The following is a 21,136-nucleotide window of genomic DNA, read 5'->3' as shown; positions in this document are numbered from 1 at the left end:
CTTTTTGAATCTAGTGAAAGCTATGGACCAACTCCCAAAAGTATGCATATAAGCACATAAACTCAATTTTGCATGCGATGATTATATTTTATACAAAACATTTCATATGCAATAGTGGCAAAAATAAAACAAGTTTATATAAAATACAGTGAATACAAGCGGCCAAAATGAGTTTCCTCCGCAGGGTGGCTGGGCTCTCCCTTAGAGATAGGGTGAGGAGCTCAGTCATTCGGGAGGGACTCAGAGTAGAGCCGCTGCTCCTCCGCATCGAGAGGAGCCAGATGAGGTGGCTCGGCATTTGGTCAGGATGCCTCCTGGACGCTTCCCTGATGAGGCGTTTTTGCCATGTCCCAATGGATGGACGCCCCGGGGAAGACCCAGAACACACTGAAGAGACTATGTCTCTCGGCTATCCTGGGAATGCCTGGGGATTTCCCCGGAGGTGCTGGACGAGGTGGCTGGGGAGAGGGAAGTCTGGGTTTCCCTGCTTAGGCTGCTGCCCCCACGACCCGACCCGGAAAAGCGGTAGGAGATGGATGGATGGATGGATGGATGGGATGGATTTGGGGGTGGGGGGGCTGGGGTAGTGCAGGTTACCCATTGGGCAGGTTGTTGGTGGTGGATGGTGTTATATGCTGGGCGACCACCAGGGGCTCACGTGGGGCAGCATACTCTATGATGCTGGGGAGTGCAGGCACTATGCAGCAGCTGAGGGCACTGCGGGATATGGCCATATCCTGGGCGCGGTACCAGCTGCCTGTCTTCTCATCATAGCACTCCACTTTACAGGTGATTTCGAGCCCATTGAAACCACCCACCACGAACATAAGGTCATCCACCACCTCGATGCCAAAACCTTGGCGCGGGTTGAACATGGGGGCCACAGCACACCAGCGGTTTGTCAACGGGTCATAGGCCTCCACACTCTGCAAGCAACTGGACCTATCAGAACCGCCAACCTGGGGGATGCCAAAAGTAAATGATCACTCAGATACCAAAGGAATGGGCAAACATCAACTTTCCCAAAGTCATGAACTCATTGCTTAAGGAATTTTAGGCCTAAGCAGCCAGGGGCCTCATTTATCAAAGTGATTTATGCACAAAAAAGCCATTGAAAATGTGTGGACTGGGGATGGGTTGATAGGCCACATTCTTTCAGTTCGGATCGGATTCCGATACTGTCAATAGGGATACAGGTTCCGATACAAGAACTCTTTTTACTTTATTATTTTAATATAATAAATATGTATAACAGAAATATTTATACTTTATCATTTTTTTAACAAGTAAAAACACATCTTTAATTAGGCTACTAGAAACATACATAACATACTGTCCTTGTTGTGCAATTGATTGTACAATATATACAAGAACTAGGGCTGTCAAAGTTAACGCGATAATAGCGAGTCAACGGGAATTCATTATAACATGACTAATTTTTTTGATGCCATTAACGCATGTTGAGTTGTACGACGGCGTTTTAGTGCCACCTTTAAAAAAAATTAAAAATCTAAGATTACGAGATTAAATTTGTAATATTTCGAGAATAAACTTGAAACTACGAGAATAAAGTCGAAATGTTACGAGAAAAAAAGTCGAAATATTACGAGAATAAAGTCAAAATATTACGAGAATAAACTCGTAGTGTCCATTTTCCGTTCCTGGGTCGGCGCGCAATCGCTCTGGACAACCCCGGATGCGGGTTACAGTGGAAATGTAGTAGTCGGCAATAACTTTGGGGTCACTGTTTGTATTGTACGCTTCCATCCACAACACAAACCGACTGAAGCCGCCAATGCAACCATTAATTGCGATGCCGTACGGCTTGAGTTTATCGTATGAATCCATATGCCACAATGCATTGGGACCGCGGCTGAAGTACTGGCGACGTCGGAGACGTCGAGCGCGCCGGTGTTCAACTCCTTCAGGGTCGATTGCTTTGATCATCATCCTCATAGTCTCTTGAGAAACAACATATCCTCTTCGAATAGCACGCAGATGTAACCATCGATATCCCTGGAGTCGACCACTGGTCGCCATTTCAGACTGCACAAAAGAGGCAATTTCCTCAATGTCTGTCTGATTTTTTCTTCTGAATAAATTAAGTTTCCTACATAACCGCTGCAGTGTCCTTTTACTAATTATAAGTCCGTGCTGATGGGCCAAAAGACAAAGAATTTCCTCATTGCTAAATCCTAACCTAAAGTAGGACTTAACCAGATCCTCCACATCCATAGTTTCTCGCAATTCTGTGATTTTTCTTCTTTATTCTCGTAATATTTCGACTTTTTTCTCGTAAGCTTTCGACTTTATTCTCGTAGTTTCGAGTTTATTCTCGAAATATTACGAGTTTAATCTCGTAATCTTAGATTTTTTATTTTTTTTTAAGGTGGCACTAAAACGCTGTTGTAGAGTTGGATGGCAGCTCAGAAAAAATAATGACGCATTCACATTTTCATGTCTTAACATATTATAATAATACTTTCATTAATATAAATGATTTATTTATGGGTTACTATTATTATTTTTCATTTAGGTATTTCTTTAGCTATATGTGAATGAGGCAGTCCATCGCGCGCTTCTGTGATGTCTTAACGGCATAATTTACATCTTCCTCAAAGTCATTCTCTATGAGAGTACGTCTCCGGTCAAATGGTATGCTTTCCGCAGTTTTCTTCAGTGTTCAAGATTGGATATAGGTTTATTAAGTTTATTGGGATTCGTAATTCTTTCACATATTTTTCATAGTAAATCGTCACCACGCCTTCCCAGATCTTCATAAAATTATTATATTTTCTCAGATTTACATATTATGGCCAGCTGAGTTTGGAGTGATGAGGATGTTTTGCACTGCTCGGTCAGCACAGTTACAAGTAGTGAAGTGGAGAGTGAAGGGCAGACAACTGCAGAGCCAAACGAACTTGGGTGAGGGTGAAGACTATCGATACATAGCTGAACAATATTGTGATATTAGTCACCTTTGCGCTGTTACGCGTCCAAGTGATTTAAATCTGAGAACCCCCCGAAATTGTATTTCTTTATTTTTTGTAAGTACTTGAAGTTTTGTTTTTGTGTTAAATGCATATATACCAATATTGCATTAAAAATCATATCTCAAACCCTATTCTCTATCCATTGGGGCTCTTTGCAAAACTTGAGTCAGCCATTTAGGATAAAATGGTTTTTTGCTTTAAAAAGGTTGCCGACCTTTTTGCTGACAATCTTTGCTGTTGTTTATTGTTGGTAACTGATTTCCAATAACAAATGCATACATTTGCAAAAAGCAATCATGCCTTGCCAACTCTAATATTGATAAGAATATTAACGCTTGAAAAAGATCCCTTAATGGTAAATGTTGAATAAATTCATGATTTCATTTGCGATTAATTTGTGATTAACTATGGATAGTTGTGCGATTAATCATGATTGAATATTTTAATCTATTGACAGCCCTAACAGGAACATACAAGAAAGGAATCACTCACCGCGTAGATTTTGTCATTGTGTGCTATGACTCCAACACCACATCGGGGAACTCTCATTGGAGTTATAGGGGTCCAGCGTTTGGTCCGTGGGTCATAGCACTCAGCGGTAGACAGACACTGAATCCCATTATAGCCCCCACAGATGTACACCTAGGCAAACCATTGTAAAAGTGAATACACTTCTGTTTTATATGACTTATATGGATGGTGATGCTAGTGCAGACCAATAATGCTAGGCCATTTAAATTTCTTCCAAAGACAAGCTTAGTGAACTTAGCAATTCTAGATTAAAATCTGCAATATGAAGAGAAAGCAGCTGCTGGATGTGTAAAATAATCAGTTTCCAGGGGAAAATGAGGGCAAACACAGCTGGATGTCCCCAACTGACCCACCTTCCCATGAAGTGTGGTGGCACAAGCATCACTTCGTGATTCACTCATGGGTTCGATAAGGGTCCATCTGTTGGATTCAGGGTCGTACCGCTCCACTGTGTTCAGGCGCCCGATGCCATCAAAGCCGCCCATGGCGTAGATGAAGCCGTCGAGCACGGCCACGCTGACGTAACAGCGGCGCGAGTGCATGGGGGCCACCTGGTGCCAAGTCCTTGTGACAGGGTCGAACTTGCACACGCTGTTTAAAGTGGATCTCCCGTCACAGCCCCCGACACAGTACACGAAGCCGTTCAGGTACGCGGTGCCATGGAAGGCCCGGGGGTCCAGCCCCTCCTGTGACACTTCCACCCAGCGATCGGCCCGGGTATCATAGGCTTCCATCTTGTTGGTCGGGGTGTCACTCCAGCCACCAATGGTCAACAAGATATCAGACGGGAGACGTGGGCGGGTCAGAGGGTTTTCGAAGACAGAATACTGAGGAGCATTCACATCAAGGTCATACATGGCCTCAATGGTGCTGACAATAATGGGCTTGCACTCCTCACTGTTCCTCACAAGCTCATTATTCTGCACAATCCTCATAAAGTATTCTGCCTCCATCTGAGCCAACCGCACCTACACAGGGAAGCAGATGAAGAGAATTTCCATGAGTTCTTTACTGCCTTTTTGCATATCTCTGGAAAAGAGCAACTCTTAAAATAAAGGATACAACAGCAAGTGCAAATTTTGCCATTTTCACAATGCTTCAGTCATTTACCTTGAAAGTCTCAGATATGACAGTTAACACTTATTCAATGCAAGACATTTGAGTGTGTTATGTTTTCCTTTAATTTCTTGATTGGACTGTACTGCCAGTTGTAATACAGTCAGCCGTCACTTAATGACGCTCTGAGAAATGCATCGTTAGGCGAATTCATCATTGTGTAAACATCACAGAATGTGGTTATACACTATGCGTAACACAACATACTGTTTTACAGTAAACCTTTTATACTATAATGATAAAAATTACAGCATAATAAATACATAAGCCAGTAACATAGTTGTTTATGTACAAGCATCTAAGAATGGTGCATGACTACTTAGACTCCTAGGTTGTAGATTTGTCCTGCCTCGATCGTCCGCTCCTTCCGTGAGCCACACCCCCTCGTTAACCCCGTGTGGAATCTGAGTGTTTATCAATTGTTTCCCCTTGTTGTTGATTAGTCCTATGTATTTAAGTCTGCATTAGGCATGTTTTCCCCAGTTCAGTCATTGACATCCGACTTCTGTTTTGTGCCCTGCTTTGTCGGTCTCCATAACAAATCCCTCATTCCCCAATACTAGGTCTCCCTGCTCCTGCTTCCCCGGTCCGAGTTGTGACAGATTCATGTAAATGGAGGTTTACTCTCGAGTTACAGTAATAAGAGCTCTGGACTCAACTATGTTAGCATTCCATTCTTATGTCTACATGTCAATGACAATTAATAACCATAATTACCTTGGACAATAGCACAGCAATATGTGCCTTGCGGTTGGCAGGATCATACATGATCCAGCGAAGGATGGCATCGAAGACCACATCCTCCTGCCTCACGTTAAGCTCATCCTTTTCCAGGATCTCACAGAGCTGGGAAAGGCTGAGCTCCAGGAATTCCATTGAGGTCCTGGCGACCTCCGTGAAGTTTTGCAGGAGGAACTGGTAGGCGGTCTGATGCAGCTCAGCACAGCAGTAGACACTGGCAATATTACAAATGCCAATGCAGTTCTCCAGGCAGAGCTGGCCCTCCAGAAAGTCGCTGCAGCCCTCCACGAGGCTGAGGATGCTGAAATGGTCAGCAGCCTCCAGCAGACTCTCAACGTTGTTGACCGTGATGAGCACAGAGTACGTGTAGGCATACTCCAGGATCAAGCTCATTATCTCTGGAGAAATCCCTGGGATTTTGTACCTGCACCCTTCTGGGACAGTCCAGCCACTGGAGAACAGAGCTCTGAAAAACAATACGGAAATTACTAATTTTATACAGTAAGTAGGACTTTTGCAGACATGGTTAAAAAAGGAGTTTTCTGACTTTTTTGAACTAGAGACCGCCAAATGGAAATCTACCATAGCTAGGGATTTTAATTTTTTTTCCCGGTGGAGGTTCCCCTCTGAATATTTTTCACTGAAAGTAGAAGGGATGTTCCCTTGGAATATCTGTTTTTGCCTCCAATCATTATAATTGTATGTCAAAAGTTAAGCTAGTACACTTAATAATGTAGCATGGAAATATTTCCAGTTCACCCTGTGCTAGCTAGAATAATAAAACAGAAAGATGCATTTTAAAACACTTATTACCAGTAAGAAGTCATTGTAAAGGGCGAATAATTTCAGTCCTTCTAGTTTTGGCATCATTAACATATATGGGTCACAGTTACTCACTGGAAATAGGTGCTGACACCACACAGAATTATTTTGTGGGCTTTGAAATCAATGCCATCGGTCTGAAGGATCACGTCACAGTGTTTTCCTGCCAGCCGCAGCTGATTGAAAATAGCAAAGGTAGGGGACATCATGTCCCCCTTCCTGTTATATCTTTGCATTTTTTCAGAAGTGGATGGCACGTCCATTTCTCTTGCTTATTTTTCTGAAATGGCCAGCAATTGACTTGTACGTTGTATATATTCTAGAACAGACACGCTCCGCACTGTTTTTGCGTCACGAGGTTCTAAAAATACGTATTTTTAAGTTCATGACGTTTGTGCTGCCGAATTTATTGAAGAAAAAAATTCTTGTACAATCAGCAGTATTAAATGCTTTAGACGGCACTTTTGGGAAATGTATACTGTGTTTATCTTCGATCAGAATTTGTTTTGTTTTGTGTTATGAATGCGTGACAGAGCGGAATTTGATTTGTAACCTCTGAATGACGGAGGAGTAATCAACCGCTGCACGGTGCATGGGGAAGATGGAAATCGCGCGCACCCAGATTAAACGCTCCAGTTTTTAAAACTTATGCAGTCTTCTTTGATATTTCAGTATCAGTATCGTGTACTGGCACCTTTATGCTAAATTAGTATGAGAGACGCAAAAGCTCGTAGATTAAACTTCCCACATAATCGTAAACCACACCGCCACCTCACAACAATGGAGGATGAACATGTCGTTCTTTAATTAGTCCTTATAGTTGGGGGGGGGGATCGCAGTCAAAACGGGACACAGCCTTTTATTTATATTTTATTCACACGACCCGCGACATGTTAATATTTCTGTCTTTCGGTTTCGAAGAATAAAAACGATTTTAACGTTATTCCGCTAGTAAGCGCTGGCAAGTTTCAACGACGACATTAGACAAAACTATTGGTTAGCAACCGAATTTTCAGATGCAGAAATATTGAGGCGCAAGCTAAATAAACACTGTGTTCATTAAATGTAATTTAAGTACAGAAATAATTCGTTTTGCTAATTTTTTGTTCTGCTAATTACATCAATTTCCCCCGCATTTAATCGTAACCTCCAAGTTAGCACCGGTGCTTGTGGTTAACAAGTTAGCAAGTGATCACTGTAAACACCTCCCTAGTAGGCTGTGTTTGAGCAAAAATAGAGACGGTAAGGTTCACTGATTGGCGTCGACCGGTGCGCCATTTAAAAAGTATGCCCCGGATACAGGTTGAGATGAGCTTGGGATTCATGGCTTTATTTGTATTATTTCTTTAGCTCGCAACTGGTGTTATTAATGTTTTAGGGGTCGTTATGCTTCCAGACCACAGGAGAGTATGTCTTTTATCAAGAACCTGCTTGTGTTTTAAACTCTTACGCGCAAAAGTAAACTTTCTTTGTGTTTGGTAAGTTAAAATATGGCTCCTGGGTCATTCGAGTTTTAAGGGAAATCCAGCCATCCATGTGTTTAGATATTGAAGCATGTTTGGTAATGAGTCTGGGGGAAGTTTGTTATTTTTTTGCTTTGCTGTGTTTTCTTTAAGTAAAAACTTCATCACCCACCTCTCCCATCATACTACTCTTCCCTCTGGGTCAACAGCAGAAGTCTGACTGTCGTTGCGGATGCTGCTCTGCTTGTCCATTACTGTGTCTATACAGGTTCTGACCCCCCATTCTCTCTGCCTTCCTTCCTACATGTCTGGATGGTGCCTGGGGTGGGCACCAATTCAGCTGGAGTACTGGTTTAATTCCATGGAGGGCTGACACTGTGGATGCGACTTACAAACTGTACGGTCTTGGGTGTAAAATTCGATCTGCAACCCTACACTGTGGCATGGAGAACTGACTCACTGAGGAACGTTGGCATTGACCTTGATCACAGAGTACAATTTTGCTTTTAGCAAACTAGCCCACTCTTTCTATAATGTTAGCATGCCCAGTGGGATTGGGCAGCCAGTTGACCTTGAACTCCCAGAGGTCTTTTTTCTCCCTTCATGGGAGCTTTTGGTTCCTCTCCTCTGTTGTCATTTGGCTTTCTTTCTTTCATTTCTTTGTCTTCCCTTTTGCCAGTTTTTCTGCAATTCTATCTTAATTATGATGTAATATATCACAACACCCCCATGAAAAGCACCTTGGGGCAACTCGATCTGAGACTGGCTAGTAATTCAGATATTGGCCAACTACTAAAAACAGTAGCATGACAGCAGAAACGTTGTTTAAGAACCAACCCCATTCTGCAGTCTTCATTATGTAATTCAGTCAGAACTCCCTTGTTGCTTCATGCAACACATGAGGTAATGAAAATCTGCTGAAACTTCAGCTGGATTTCACTGATCCGCTACTTCAGGAAAGCAATGTTTGCAGCCAAGAGTTTTGTGTAGACAACGTGTTTCTAGCAATCACCAAATTAGAGCATTTACACACCTTGAAAAAAATGGTGAGGGGGGCATGGTGAGAACAAGCCTCATCTGGATCAAGTCATTTTCTTCTGAGCGCTTTTCCCCCACTAACATTGTTTTCAATGGAAAATGGGCAAGAGCCACATATCCTCAGGTCTCTTGTAGCAGCTTCAAGGCACTGCTGGGATTTGAACCCAGGATCATTTGTTTATAAGGCAGGCGCTTTAACAACTAAGCCCCAGTGCCAACCACTATGCCAACCTTGGGCAAGTGCTGACCCCCTCTGCCAGTTGTCACTTAGTATACCCTTACAAAGTTATGGCTGTGATACATGCCAGCCAATGCAATTCTTCAACACTTTCTCTGTCCTACCGCTTCAAATTCTTTGTTCTGCATCACTTTCTTTCTCCAGCCCACTGCTGTTCACCTTGATCTCATTCATTATGAACTCTTTCCTCTGGCACAGTGGTTCTTAACTTTTTTAAGTCATGGACCCCTATTTGAATCTGGTGAAAGCTATGGACCAACTACCAAAAGTATGCATATAAGCACATAAACTCAATTTTGCATGCGATGATTATATTTTATACAAAACATTTCATATACAATAGTGGCAAAAATAAAACAACTTTATATAAAATACAGTGAATACAAGCGGCCAAAATGAGTTTCTTCCGCAGGGGTGGCTAGGCTCTCCCTTAGAGGTAGGGTGAGGAGCTCAGTCATTCGGGAGGGACTCAGAGTAGAGCCGCTGCTCCTCTGCATCGAGAGGAGCCAGATGAGGTGGCTCGGCATTTGGTCAGGATGCCTCCTGGACGCTTCCCTGTTGAGGTGTATTTGGCATGTCCCACTGGGTGGACGCCCCGGGGAAGACCCAGGACATGCTGGAGAGACTGTCTCTCGGCAATCCTGGGAACGCCTGGGGATTTCCCCGGAGGTGCTGGACGAGGTGGCTTAGGCTGCTGCCCCCACGACCCGACCCGGAAAAGCGGTAGGAGATGAATGGATGGATGGATGGGATGGATTTGGGGGTGGGGGGGCTTGGGTAGTGCAGGTTACCCATTGGGCAGGTTGTTGGTGGTGGATGGTGTTATATGCTGGGCGACCACCAGGGGCTCACGTGGGGCAGCATACTCTATGATGCTGGGGAGTGCAGGCACTATGCAGCAGCTGAGGGCACTGCGGGATATGGCCATATCCTGGGCGCGGTACCAGCTGCCTGTCTTCTCATCATAGCACTCCACTTTACAGGTGATTTCGAGCCCATTGAAACCACCCACCACGAACATAAGGTCATCCAGCACCTCGATGCCAAAACCTTGGCGCGGGTTGAACATGGGGGCCACAGCACACCAGCGGTTTGTCAACGGGTCATAGGCCTCCACACTCCGCAAGCAACTGGACCTATCAGAACCGCCAACCTGGGGGATGCCAAAAGTAAATGATCACTCGGATACCAAAGGAATGGGCAAACATCAACTTTCCCAAAGTCATGAACTCATTGCTTAAGGAATTTTAGGCCTAAGCAACCAGGGGCCTCATTTATCAAAGTGATTTATGCACAAAAAAGCCATTGAAAATGTGTGGACTGGAGATGGGTTGATAGGCCACATTCTTTCAGTTCGGATACAGGTTCCGATACAAGAACTCTTTTTACTTTAATATTTTAATTTAATAAATATGTAAAACAGAGATATTTATACTTTATCATTTTTTTAACAAGTAAAAACACATCTTTAATTAGGCTACTAGAAACATACATAACATACTGTCCTTGTTGTGCAATTGATTGTACAATATATACAAGAACTAGGGCTGTCAAAGTTAACACAATAATAGCGAGTCAACGGGAATTCATTATAACATGACTAATTTTTTTGATGCCATTAACGCGTGTTGAGTTGGATGGCAGCTCAGAAAAAATAATTAACAAAGGAGAAGGTATTTTGAATGGCAGGTTAAGCTTCAAAACACTGTTAGATGGGTCTATCTACAAGACCAAAGTTATTTGCAGTTAATGTCAATGTGAAATGAGTTACCACCAAAGTACATCTAGTCTTAAATACCATACTAGGCTGCGGCTCTTCTCAGAACGATAGACGCATTCGCATTTTCATGTCTTAACATATTATAATAATACTTTCATTAATATAAATAATTTATTTATGGGTTACTATTATTATTTTTCATTTAGGTATTTCTTTAGCTATATGTGAATGAGGCGGTCTGTCGCGCGCTTCTGTGATGTCTTAACTACATAATTTACATCTTCCTCAAAGTCATTCTCTATGAGAGTAGAGAATTATTCATGATTTAATTTGCGATTAATTTGTGATTAACTATGGATAGTTGTGCGATTAATCACGATTGAATATTTTAATCTATTGACAGCCCTAACAAGAACATACAAGAAAGGAGTCACTCACCGCGTAGATTTTATCATTGTATGCTATGACTCCAACACCACATCGGGGAACTCTCATTGGAGTGATAGGGGTCCAGCGTTTGGTCCGTGGGTCATAGCACTCAGCGGTAGACAGACACTGAATCCCATTGTAGCCCCCACAGATGTACACCTAGGCAAACCATTGTAAAAGTGAATACACTTCTGTTTTATATGACTTATATGGATGCTGATGCTAGTGCAGACCAATAATGCTAGGCCATTTAAGTTTCTTCCAAAGACAAGCTTAGTGAATTTAGCAATTCTAGATTAAAATCTGCAATATGAAGAGAAAGCAGCTGCTGGATGTGTAAAATAATCAGTTTCTAGGGGAAAATGAGGGCAAACACAGCTGGATGTCCCCAACTGACCCACCTTCCCATGAAGTGTGGTGGCACAGGCATGACTTCGTGATTCACTCATGGGTTGGATAAGGGTCCATCTGTTGGATTCAGGGTCGTACCGCTCCACTGTGTTCAGGCGCCCGATGCCATCAAAGCCGCCCATGGCGTAGATGAAGCCGTCGAGCACGGCCACGCTGACGTAACAGCGGCGCGAGTGCATGGGGGCCACCTGGTGCCAAGTCCGTGTGACAGGGTCGAACTTGCACACGCTGTTCAAGGTGGATCTCCCGTCATAGCCCCCGACACAGTACACGAAGCCGTTCAGGTAAGCGGTGCCATGGAAGGCCCGGGGGTCCAGCCCCTCCTCTGACACTTCTACCCAGCGATCGGCCCGGGTGTCATAGGCTTCCATCTTGTTGGTCGGGGTGTCACTCCAGCCACCAATGGTCAACAAGATATCAGACGGGAGACGTGGGCGGGTCAGAGGGTTTTCGAAGACAGAATACTGAGGAGCATTCACATCGAGGTCATACATGGCCTCAATGGTGCTGACAATAATGGGCTTGCACTCCTCACTGTTCCTCACAAGCTCATTATTCTGCACAATCCTCATAAAGCATTCTGCCTCCATCTGAGCCAACCGCACCTACACAGAGAAGCAGATGAAGAGAATTTCCATGAGTTCTTTACTGCCTTTTTGCATATCTCTGGAAAAGAGCAACTCTTAAAATAAAGGATACAACAGCAAGTGCAAATTTTGCCATTTTCACAATGCTTCAGTCATTTACCTTGAAAGTCTCAGATATGACAGTTAACACTTATTCAATGCAAGACATTTGAGTGTGTTATGTTTTCCTTTAATTTCTTGATTGGACTGTACTGCCAGTTGTAATACAGTCAGCCGTCACTTAATGACGCTCTGAGAAATGCATCGTTAGGCGAATTCATCATTGTGTAAACATCACAGAATGTGGTTATACACTATGCGTAACACAACATACTGTTTTACAGTAAACCTTTTATACTATAATGATAAAAATTACAGCATAATAAATGCATAAGCCAGTAACATAGTTGTTTATGCACAAGCATCTAAGAATGCTGCATGACTACTTAGACTCCTAGGTTGTAGATTTGTCCTGCCCCGATCGTCCGCTCTTTCCGTGAGCCACACCCCCTCGTTAACCCCGTGTGGAGCCCGAGTGTTTATCAATTGTTTCTCCTTGTTGTTGATTAGTCCTATGTATTTAAGTCTGTATCAGGCATGTTTTCCCCAGTTCGGTCATTGACATCCGACTTCTGTTTTGTGCCCTGCTTTGTCGGTCTCCATAACAAATCCCTCATTCCCCAATACTAGGTCTCCCTGCTCCTGCTTCCCCGGTCCGAGTTGTGACAGATTCATGTAAATGGAGGTTTACTCTCGAGTTACAGTAATAAGAGCTCTGGACTCAACTATGTTAGCATTCCATTCTTATGTCTACATGTCAATGACAATAAATAATCATAATTACCTTGGACAATAACACAGCAATATGTGCCTTGCGGTTGGCAGGATCATACATGATCCAGCGAAGGATGGCATCGAAGACCACATCCTCCTGCCTCACGTTAAGCTCATCCTTTTCCAGCATCTCACAGAGCTGGGAAAGGCTGAGCTCCAGGAATTCCATTGAGGTCCTGGCGACCTCCGTGAAGTTTTGCAGGAGGAACTGGTAGGCGGTCTGATGCAGCTCAGCACAGCAGTAGACACTGGCAATATTACAAATGCCAATGCAGTTCTCCAGGCAGAGTTGGCCCTCCAGAAAGTCGCTGCAGCCCTCCACGAGGCTGACGATGTTGAAATGGTCAGCAGCCTCCAGCAGACTCTCGACGTTGTTGACCGTGATGAGCACAGAGTACGTGTAGGCATACTCCAGGATCAAGCTCATTATCTCTGGAGAAATCCCTGGGATTTTGTACCTGCACTCTTCTGGGACAGTCCAGCCACTGGAGAACAGAGCTCTGAAAAACAATACGGAAATTACTAATTTTATAAGTAGGACTTTTGCAGACATGGTTAAAAAAAGGAGTTTTCTGACTTTTTTGAACTAGAGACCGCCAAATGGAAATCTACCATAGCTAGGGATTTTTATTTTTTTTCCAGGTGGAGGCTCCCCTCTGAATATTTTTCACTGAAAGTAGAAGGGATGTTCCCTTGGAATATTTGTTTTTGCCTGAAATCATTATAATTGTATGTCAAAAGTTAAGCTAGTACACTTAATAATGTAGCATGGAAATATTTCCAGTTCACCCTGTGCTAGCTAGAATAATAAAACAGAAAGATGCATTTTAAAACACTTATTACCAGTAAGAAGTCATTGTAAAGGGCGAATAATTTCAGTCCTTCTAGTTTTGGCATCATTAACATATATGGGTCACAGTTACTCACTGGAAATAGGTGCTGACACCACACAGAATTATTTTGTGGGCTTTGAAATCAATGCCATCGGTCTGAAGGATCACGTCACAGTGTTTTCCTGCCAGCCGCAGCTGATTGAAAATAGCAAAGGTAGGGGACATCATGTCCCCCTTCCTGTTATATCTTTGCATTTTTTCAGAAGTGGATGGCACGTCCATTTCTCTTGCTTATTTTTCTGAAATGGCCAGCAATTGACTTACACGTTGTATATATTCTAGAACAGACACGCTCCGCACTGTTATTGCGTCACGAGGTTCTAAAAATACGTATTTTTAAGTTCACGACGTTTGTGCTGCCGAATTTATTGAAGAAAAAAATTCTTGTACAATCAGCAGTATTAAATGCTTTAGACGGCACTTTTGGGAAATGTATACTGTGTTTATCTTCGATCAGAATTTGTTTTGTTTTGTGTTATGAATGCGTGACAGAGCGGAATTTGATTTGTAACCTCTGAATGACGGAGGAGTAATCAACCGCTGCACGGTGCACGGGGAAGATGGAAAGTTTCAACGGCGACATTAGACAAAACTATTGGTTAGCAACCGAATTTTCAGATGCAGAAATATTGAGGCGCAAGCTATATAAACATTGTGTTCATTAAATGTAATTTAAGTACAGAAATAATTCGTTTTGCTAATTTCTTGTTCCGCTAATTACATCTATTTCCCCCGCATTTAATCGTAACCTCCAAGTTAGCTCCGGTGCTTGTGGTTAACCAGTTAGCAAGTAATCACACTAAACGCCTCCCTAGTAGGCTGTGTTTGAGCAAAAATTTTTTATTTTTTTTTTATTATTATTAACTCAGTGCCACAGGAACAAGAGGTATTACACAATCATGTAAAGTTAACATTAGCTGCTAGAGAAAAAGAAGGAATAAAATAGAAAAAAAAAGAAAAGAAAATACATTACATAAATTTCAATAATTTTAGAGCATTACATGTTTTCAGTGCTTTTTTGTTTTTTGTTTGTTCCAGGAGATTTACATACAATTTAAAGTCGTTAATAAAATGAGAAAAATTTGGTTTACACCGAGCCCACTTTTTCTTATGTATATGGAATTTTCCTAATAAAATAAACAAATGTATAATATGTTGTTCTTTACAATTCAACCTTTCACTTTCCGTATAAAAAAGCACATCAAATATACAAATTTCTATCATACATTCCATTTTTCTGCTAATATAGAATTCCATATCTTTCCAAAATACTCTTGAGTAAATACAATGAAAAAAAATATGCAAAATGGTTTCTTTTTCTTGACCACAAAACTCACAGGTATATGAAATATTAAGCTTAAATCTTTCCAAAGTATGCTTGGCAGGATAAATTTTATGAAGTATTTTGTAAGACACTTCTTTAATTTTGTTATTGATACAAAACTTATTTGACAGATTCCATGCTTTAACCCAAGAGATATTATCAAATAAAGAAGACCAGAAAAATCTTGCTGCAGGTAAAGACACAGAACGAAGAGCATTCCTTATAATCTTATTACTACACTTTTGTTTTAACACGTCAACATTTCCAATGAAAATGTTTCCACAAGGATTAACCATGCTGATTCCTTCTGAAATATAATTTTTTAAAAGTATTGTCACACTTTTTGGAATTGCGTCAATAACAATAGCAAAATCTCTTGGTCTAATTGGTAATCGAAATTTTTGAAGAAATTCAGTATATGACAACAAGTATCCATGAGAATTAAATAACTGTCTTACTAAAAGAATACCTTCATTGAACCAAGTATGATAGAATAAAGATTTGTTTTTAAATAATATATCTTTGTTATTCCATATGAAATAGTTGTGGGGTGAAAAATTGTGCTTATACACCAATTGCCATGCTAACAGGGCTTGTCTGTGAAAACCAGCCAATTTAACAGGAATTTTGTCAACAGAAAAATGACATTTTAACAAAAAATCTATGCCTCCCAGCGTGTTAAATATATAATTAGGAAATACATTCCAAGGACTTTCTCTATTCTTCAAAAACTCTATTAACCATTTAATTTTAAAAGTGTCATTAAGCGTATTATAATCCAAGACCTCCAGTCCCCCTTGCTCTTTAGGATTACAAATTACCCCTTTTTTCAAATAATGTGGTTTTTTCCTCCAAATAAAGTCATAAAGAATTTGATCTAGATCTTTAATAATCTTAGGAGGTACATCTAACGATAATGACGTATACACCGATCTAGATATACCTTCCGCCTTGGACAATAATACCCTTCCAAATATTGAGAGATCCCGCATTAACCACAAATTGAATTTCTTTTTAGTTTTCTCAATAATTGGCTCAAAATTGAACTGACTTCTTTGTTTTTCATTTTTACAAATGATTACACCTAAGTATGTTAGTTTATGTTTAACTGGAATATTCTCTATTTCTGTAAAGGAGCAATCTTTAAGGGGAAATAATACAGATTTATCTAAGTTCATTTTAAGGCCTGATACATCAGTGAATTCCTCAATATATCTAATTATTTTCGGTATTTCAAATTTGTTTTTCAAAAACACTGTAGTGTCATCCGCAAACTGACTAAGTTTAAATTGTACACCTAAAGCTGTGATACCATTAAATTGATTTCTTTTTATATGCGATGCTAAGACTTGAGTGACTAACAAAAATAAAAAGGGAGAGAGAGGGCATCCTTGCCTAATGCCACGATGAATATCAAATCTTTGTGAAGTACCATGAGCAAGTTTAACAGAACTATTACACCCACTATACAATGTTTTAACTGCTTTCAAAAACATATCTCCAAAACCAAATAATTTAATAACTTTGAAAATAAAACCATGAATCACTGTATCAAAGGCTTTATAAAAATCAATAAATAAAACAAAGCTATCATCCTCAATAAAGTGATTATAATCATTCATATCTAAAACTAATCTAATGTTATTCTTGATATGACGACCATTCATAAACCCAGACTGTTCTATATCAATTATTTTGTCTAAACCTTGCTTCAGTCTTCTAGCAAAAATCATTGCAAATAGTTTACTGTCAGTATTTAGCAAACTAATAGGCCTCCAATTTTCAATGAATAATTTGTCTTTATTAGGTTTGGGAATCAGTGTTATAACCCCTTGCTTTAATGAAACAGGCAATTCACCATTTTGTATAGCTTCTACAAATACTAATAATAAAAAGGGTGAAAGTTCTTTGGCAAAAGTCTTATAAAAATCGCCGGTTAGCCCATCATTGCCTGGAGATTTGTTATTCTTTAGTAAGTCAATGCACTCTCTCAACTCTTCAATGTCTATTTCTTTATCACAAACATTCTGAAAGTTTTGATCAATTTTTTTCACATCACACATCAAGCTATTTAAAAAAATGTCAATGTCAGAAGAAGCTGATATGGAAGAATACAAATTACTAAAAAACTGAGCAACATATTTTGAAATAACTGAGGAGTTATCTACTAATTTGTTGTTAATCATTAATTTCGAGATTGAGGCAAAATCACTGTTTCTTTTTTCGAGGCCAAAAAAATATTTTGTATTTTTTTCCCCTTTTTCTAACCATTTAAGTCTAGTTCTAATAAATGCTCCTCTTGCTTTGTCCTCATAAACCTTATCTAATTCAATTTGCAATAAATCCAGTTTTTGTAACTCACAAACAGTCAAATCTTCCTTTTTTTTTACACAAATTTAAAATATCATTAATAATTGATTTTTCTTTAATTTTTTTATTTTTCGTTTCCAATTTTCCTTGATTAATATATGCTGTTCTAATACCAAACTTCATTAATTCCCAATACTTTCCATATGATTTCTCTAAATCTGCAATTTTTCTATACTTTTCAATAATGCCTTTAATGTTTTCCTTTAAACCTTCATTTTCAAGCAATTTGTTGTTTAATTTCCAATAACCGTTATGCTTTTTGACTGATTTATCATGTACCATATTAATTTTTATAAATACTCCTTTATGATCCGTCATTATACAAGGTTCTATCAATACAGAGGTCACATTATTAGTTAAATCATTAGACACCAACCAATAGTCAATACGAGAATGAAGAGATGAGTCCTTATTACTCCATGTATATTCTTCCCTGTCTGGGTTCTTACACCGCCACACATCAGTAAGACCCAATCGCAAACATACATTATTCAATTTACTAGAAGGGCTCGATCTAGTCCTAGGAGGCCATCTATCAATAGTTTCATTAAACACAGTATTGAAATCTCCTCCCCAATTTGAGCAAAAATAGAGACGGTAAGATTCACTGATTGGCGTCGACCGGTGCGCCATTTAAGAAGTATGCCGCGGATACAGGTTGAGATGAGCTTGGTATACAGGTACATCGCTTTATTTGTATTATTTCTTTAGCTCGCAACTGGTGTTATTAATGTTTTAGGGGTCGTTATGCTTCCAGACCACAGGAGAGCATGTCTATCAAGTTGAACTGAATACAGTATGTCCAAGCAGGGCTGTGGAGTCGGAGTCGAGGAGTCGGAGTCGGAGACAATTTTGGGTACCTGGAGTCGGAGTCGGCAAAAAGTTAACCGACTCCGACTCCTACTAAATTTAAATGGGAATTAAAAAAGTAAGTTGAAATGTCCCAATTCACAAACAGTCATAATGAACTACTTCTCTGCTGTAAGAATAAAGCCCAATGCATGCAGTGCATAATGTTACCACAAAACGAACATGTCAAGTAACCATGAAGCATGCTTTTCATTGACTGTATGCGTCACTATATGGGACGTAATGCACAGGTAAGGTGCGGCACCGCTTTCCATTGTGTCGTGTTCCACTGTTACAGGGAACTGTGAACCTAGCCTAAACCCCCCCATACATTTACAGATGCACTGCCGATTTTTCAGCAGTTCAACGAGTCATCACGCGTCAAACGCCTGAAAAATCATCTGGTGTGTTCTCAGCTCCGTCGGCTCCCCTTCGCTATGCGCTACCCTTGAAACCTTGTTTTCATTGTGTTTGTCTTTAATCTGGCATTATAGTAGAGTGTTGGCTTCCTAGCCAGTAGTTCTGTGGTGAAATGACATGTATGTTGCCTTCCTTTCCTTCAATGGATGTAGAAAATACATTAGCATAGTATATACATACAGAGGAGTCGGAGTCGGAGCATTTATCTACCGACTCCACAGCCCTGTGTCCAAGTATCCATTTTCTGTACCTGCTTGTTCAGTTCAGGGTCGTGGGGGTCCAGAGCCTGTTCTGAAAGCTAGAGGTACAAGACAGGGAATGTCCCAGGATGGGATGATCATTTAGATCTTGTGAAATGGGATATCATCTGGGATTTTGGATGTCGTAATATAATTATGTATCGTAGAATTTGTCTTCATGATCCTAAAGGTGTGATGTGAGAAATTACTTCTTTTGATTAAATGATAATCTGATGATAAATTGTAGTAGTGCTATTTAATCGTTAATGGCTAAATACCTCAGTTTCCTTGAACATTATATGCATATTGATAATAACTTATGTGTCTCAGAATAAAGTACAAGCCCCAAGCAAACGACATAATCCCCAATCTTTTCATGAGCCAGAAATGCCCTTGCATCCATCCATCCATTTTCTGTAACCGCTTATCTTATTCAGGGTCACGGGGGGGTCTGGGCCTATTCCGGAGGCTATGGGCACAAGGCAGGGAACAACCCAGGGTGGGGCCCCAACCCATCGCAGGGTACACTCACACCATTCACACTTATGGGCAAAAGGAAACAAGACAAAAAATACTGCAGTAAAATATTTACATAGGAAGGAACTTCCTTCCTATGTACTCAGAGCAGAGATTCTACACTAGCCAGATAACTATGGGACAGCACAGGCTACTACGACTTACTTTTGTGTCGTGACTGACTACTTTAGAAACACTCTCCTATGGTGCTGTCTTCACACCCCTCACAGATTCATCCTTTTTTTTGGGTGGGGTGGGGTCGGGTCATTGGATCCAGGGTGGTATTTCCGTGAATTGTCCAGTCACCCTGTCATCGGGCGAAGGTGAGTCGACTGCATCTGTGATCTGTGACAGGGAACTCAAACAGCCACCAGCTTCACCCTGGATTTTCGTGCCCTGGTGGCAGGGTTGGGGAGGCCCCGGGACTGCCTACAGGTCCTCTACTAGTGAGCACTTAATCTGGAACTCCAAGCTGAAATTGCTTGTTGCAGAGTAGCCTGCGTGTTCGAGGAGTATACCCAGCATTCGTCAGGGATGGCCACTACTCTCTCACTCACGCCAAAGCAGCACACAAACTCCACCTCTTTGCTCAACTGATCCAGAGCCAATGCAAATCAGCAGCATCCCACTTCCCTCCGCTGAGCATCAGCGTTGGATTGAGCTCCAGCTCCGCCTTTACTGTGGGGGTCCAGTCACCATGTTCGTTCCTGCCCCATTTGACAGTCACGGGAGTTCCCGTCTCCCTCTCTCGCAGGAGCGTTCGCCCCAACTATTGGTACTCAGCAACAAGTGGTGCTGCTGCAGGGAGAAGTAGAAGAAGGAGTCTAGTTGGACTCCGGGGCCTCAGGGAGTTTCACTTGTTCCAGTTTGGCTCAGCACTTTGGTACTTTGGACTCCCTCTGGTACCCATTAAGCCCCCTCTCACCATCCACTTGGTGGTTGTCGTGCCACCACCCCTAGTGTCCATGAAAATGCCACCTCATCAGCCTTACCTGAGTGGAAGCACCTCTTCCACTTGTTGTGGAGTTCGTATGAGACTTACTGGCCATTCTGCCTTCTATTCTCTGTCTAGCCATGACCAGTAGTTTATTTGCCAGATCTGTACCTTCTTAAAAACATATAATGCATCTTCTGTCAATGTCAAAACATCTGTTACAAAGCTCAATACCATGTGACATACCAACTATTACACTTACTATATTATACGTTTGAAGACACTGACATAGACTTTTTAAAATGATGCCTTCAGAAACTGGAGCTTTTTCCATTAACCAACTAAGCCACAGCACCTCCTCCCAAGGCTGGTAGCTTGTGATTCTTCTTATGTGTCTGCATTGTTAAGAAAAAAAATTTAAGACTTTTTTTTACTATTTATTTATAATTACAGGACATTCCTAACTTTATATACGTGCATGGCAAACCACAAAATCCAATCGGACCATCACAATTAAATCCTCCTAGTAACTAAAATGAATAGTGTTCTTGAGACTGAAGTTCAATCAAGTTTTTCCAGTGTCTTCTCGAACTGTCTGCTCTAACTAAAATGTTGCCTCTTCTGGCAGC

The 21,136-nt window shown here is 41.1% G+C and overlaps 2 protein-coding genes across 3 annotated transcripts; both read right to left on the bottom strand.

Moving 5' to 3' along the window:
* Nucleotides 1-118: 118 nt before the first annotated feature.
* LOC140590898 (kelch-like protein 10) lies at nucleotides 119-8,647 on the bottom strand. 2 transcript variants are annotated; one of them, XM_072712483.1, is made up of 5 exons: nucleotides 7,839-8,647; nucleotides 5,358-5,847; nucleotides 3,878-4,492; nucleotides 3,486-3,635; nucleotides 119-959 (listed from the first exon to the last, which is right to left on the bottom strand). In XM_072712483.1, exons 2-5 carry the CDS (start codon nucleotides 5,772-5,774, stop codon nucleotides 594-596), a joined length of 1,548 nt encoding a protein of 515 aa, XP_072568584.1. In that variant the 5' UTR covers nucleotides 5,775-5,847; nucleotides 7,839-8,647; the 3' UTR covers nucleotides 119-593. The 2 variants fall into 2 exon arrangements, with proteins under 2 accessions (XP_072568584.1, XP_072568583.1); XM_072712482.1 differs by lacking the exon at nucleotides 7,839-8,647 and adding an exon at nucleotides 6,279-6,571.
* A 626-nt stretch (nucleotides 8,648-9,273) lies between these two features.
* LOC111845172 (kelch-like protein 10) lies at nucleotides 9,274-14,175 on the bottom strand. The gene is made up of 5 exons (XM_072712830.1): nucleotides 13,890-14,175; nucleotides 12,973-13,462; nucleotides 11,493-12,107; nucleotides 11,101-11,250; nucleotides 9,274-10,095 (listed from the first exon to the last, which is right to left on the bottom strand). Exons 1-5 carry the CDS (start codon nucleotides 14,075-14,077, stop codon nucleotides 9,730-9,732), a joined length of 1,809 nt encoding a protein of 602 aa, XP_072568931.1. The 5' UTR covers nucleotides 14,078-14,175; the 3' UTR covers nucleotides 9,274-9,729.
* Between the last annotated feature and the right edge of the window lie 6,961 nt (nucleotides 14,176-21,136).

Source organism: Paramormyrops kingsleyae, chromosome 5 (genome assembly GCF_048594095.1).
Source record: "Paramormyrops kingsleyae isolate MSU_618 chromosome 5, PKINGS_0.4, whole genome shotgun sequence".
Lineage (NCBI taxonomy): Eukaryota > Metazoa > Chordata > Actinopteri > Osteoglossiformes > Mormyridae > Paramormyrops > Paramormyrops kingsleyae.
This window is presented reverse-complemented; position numbering and strand designations above follow the sequence as displayed.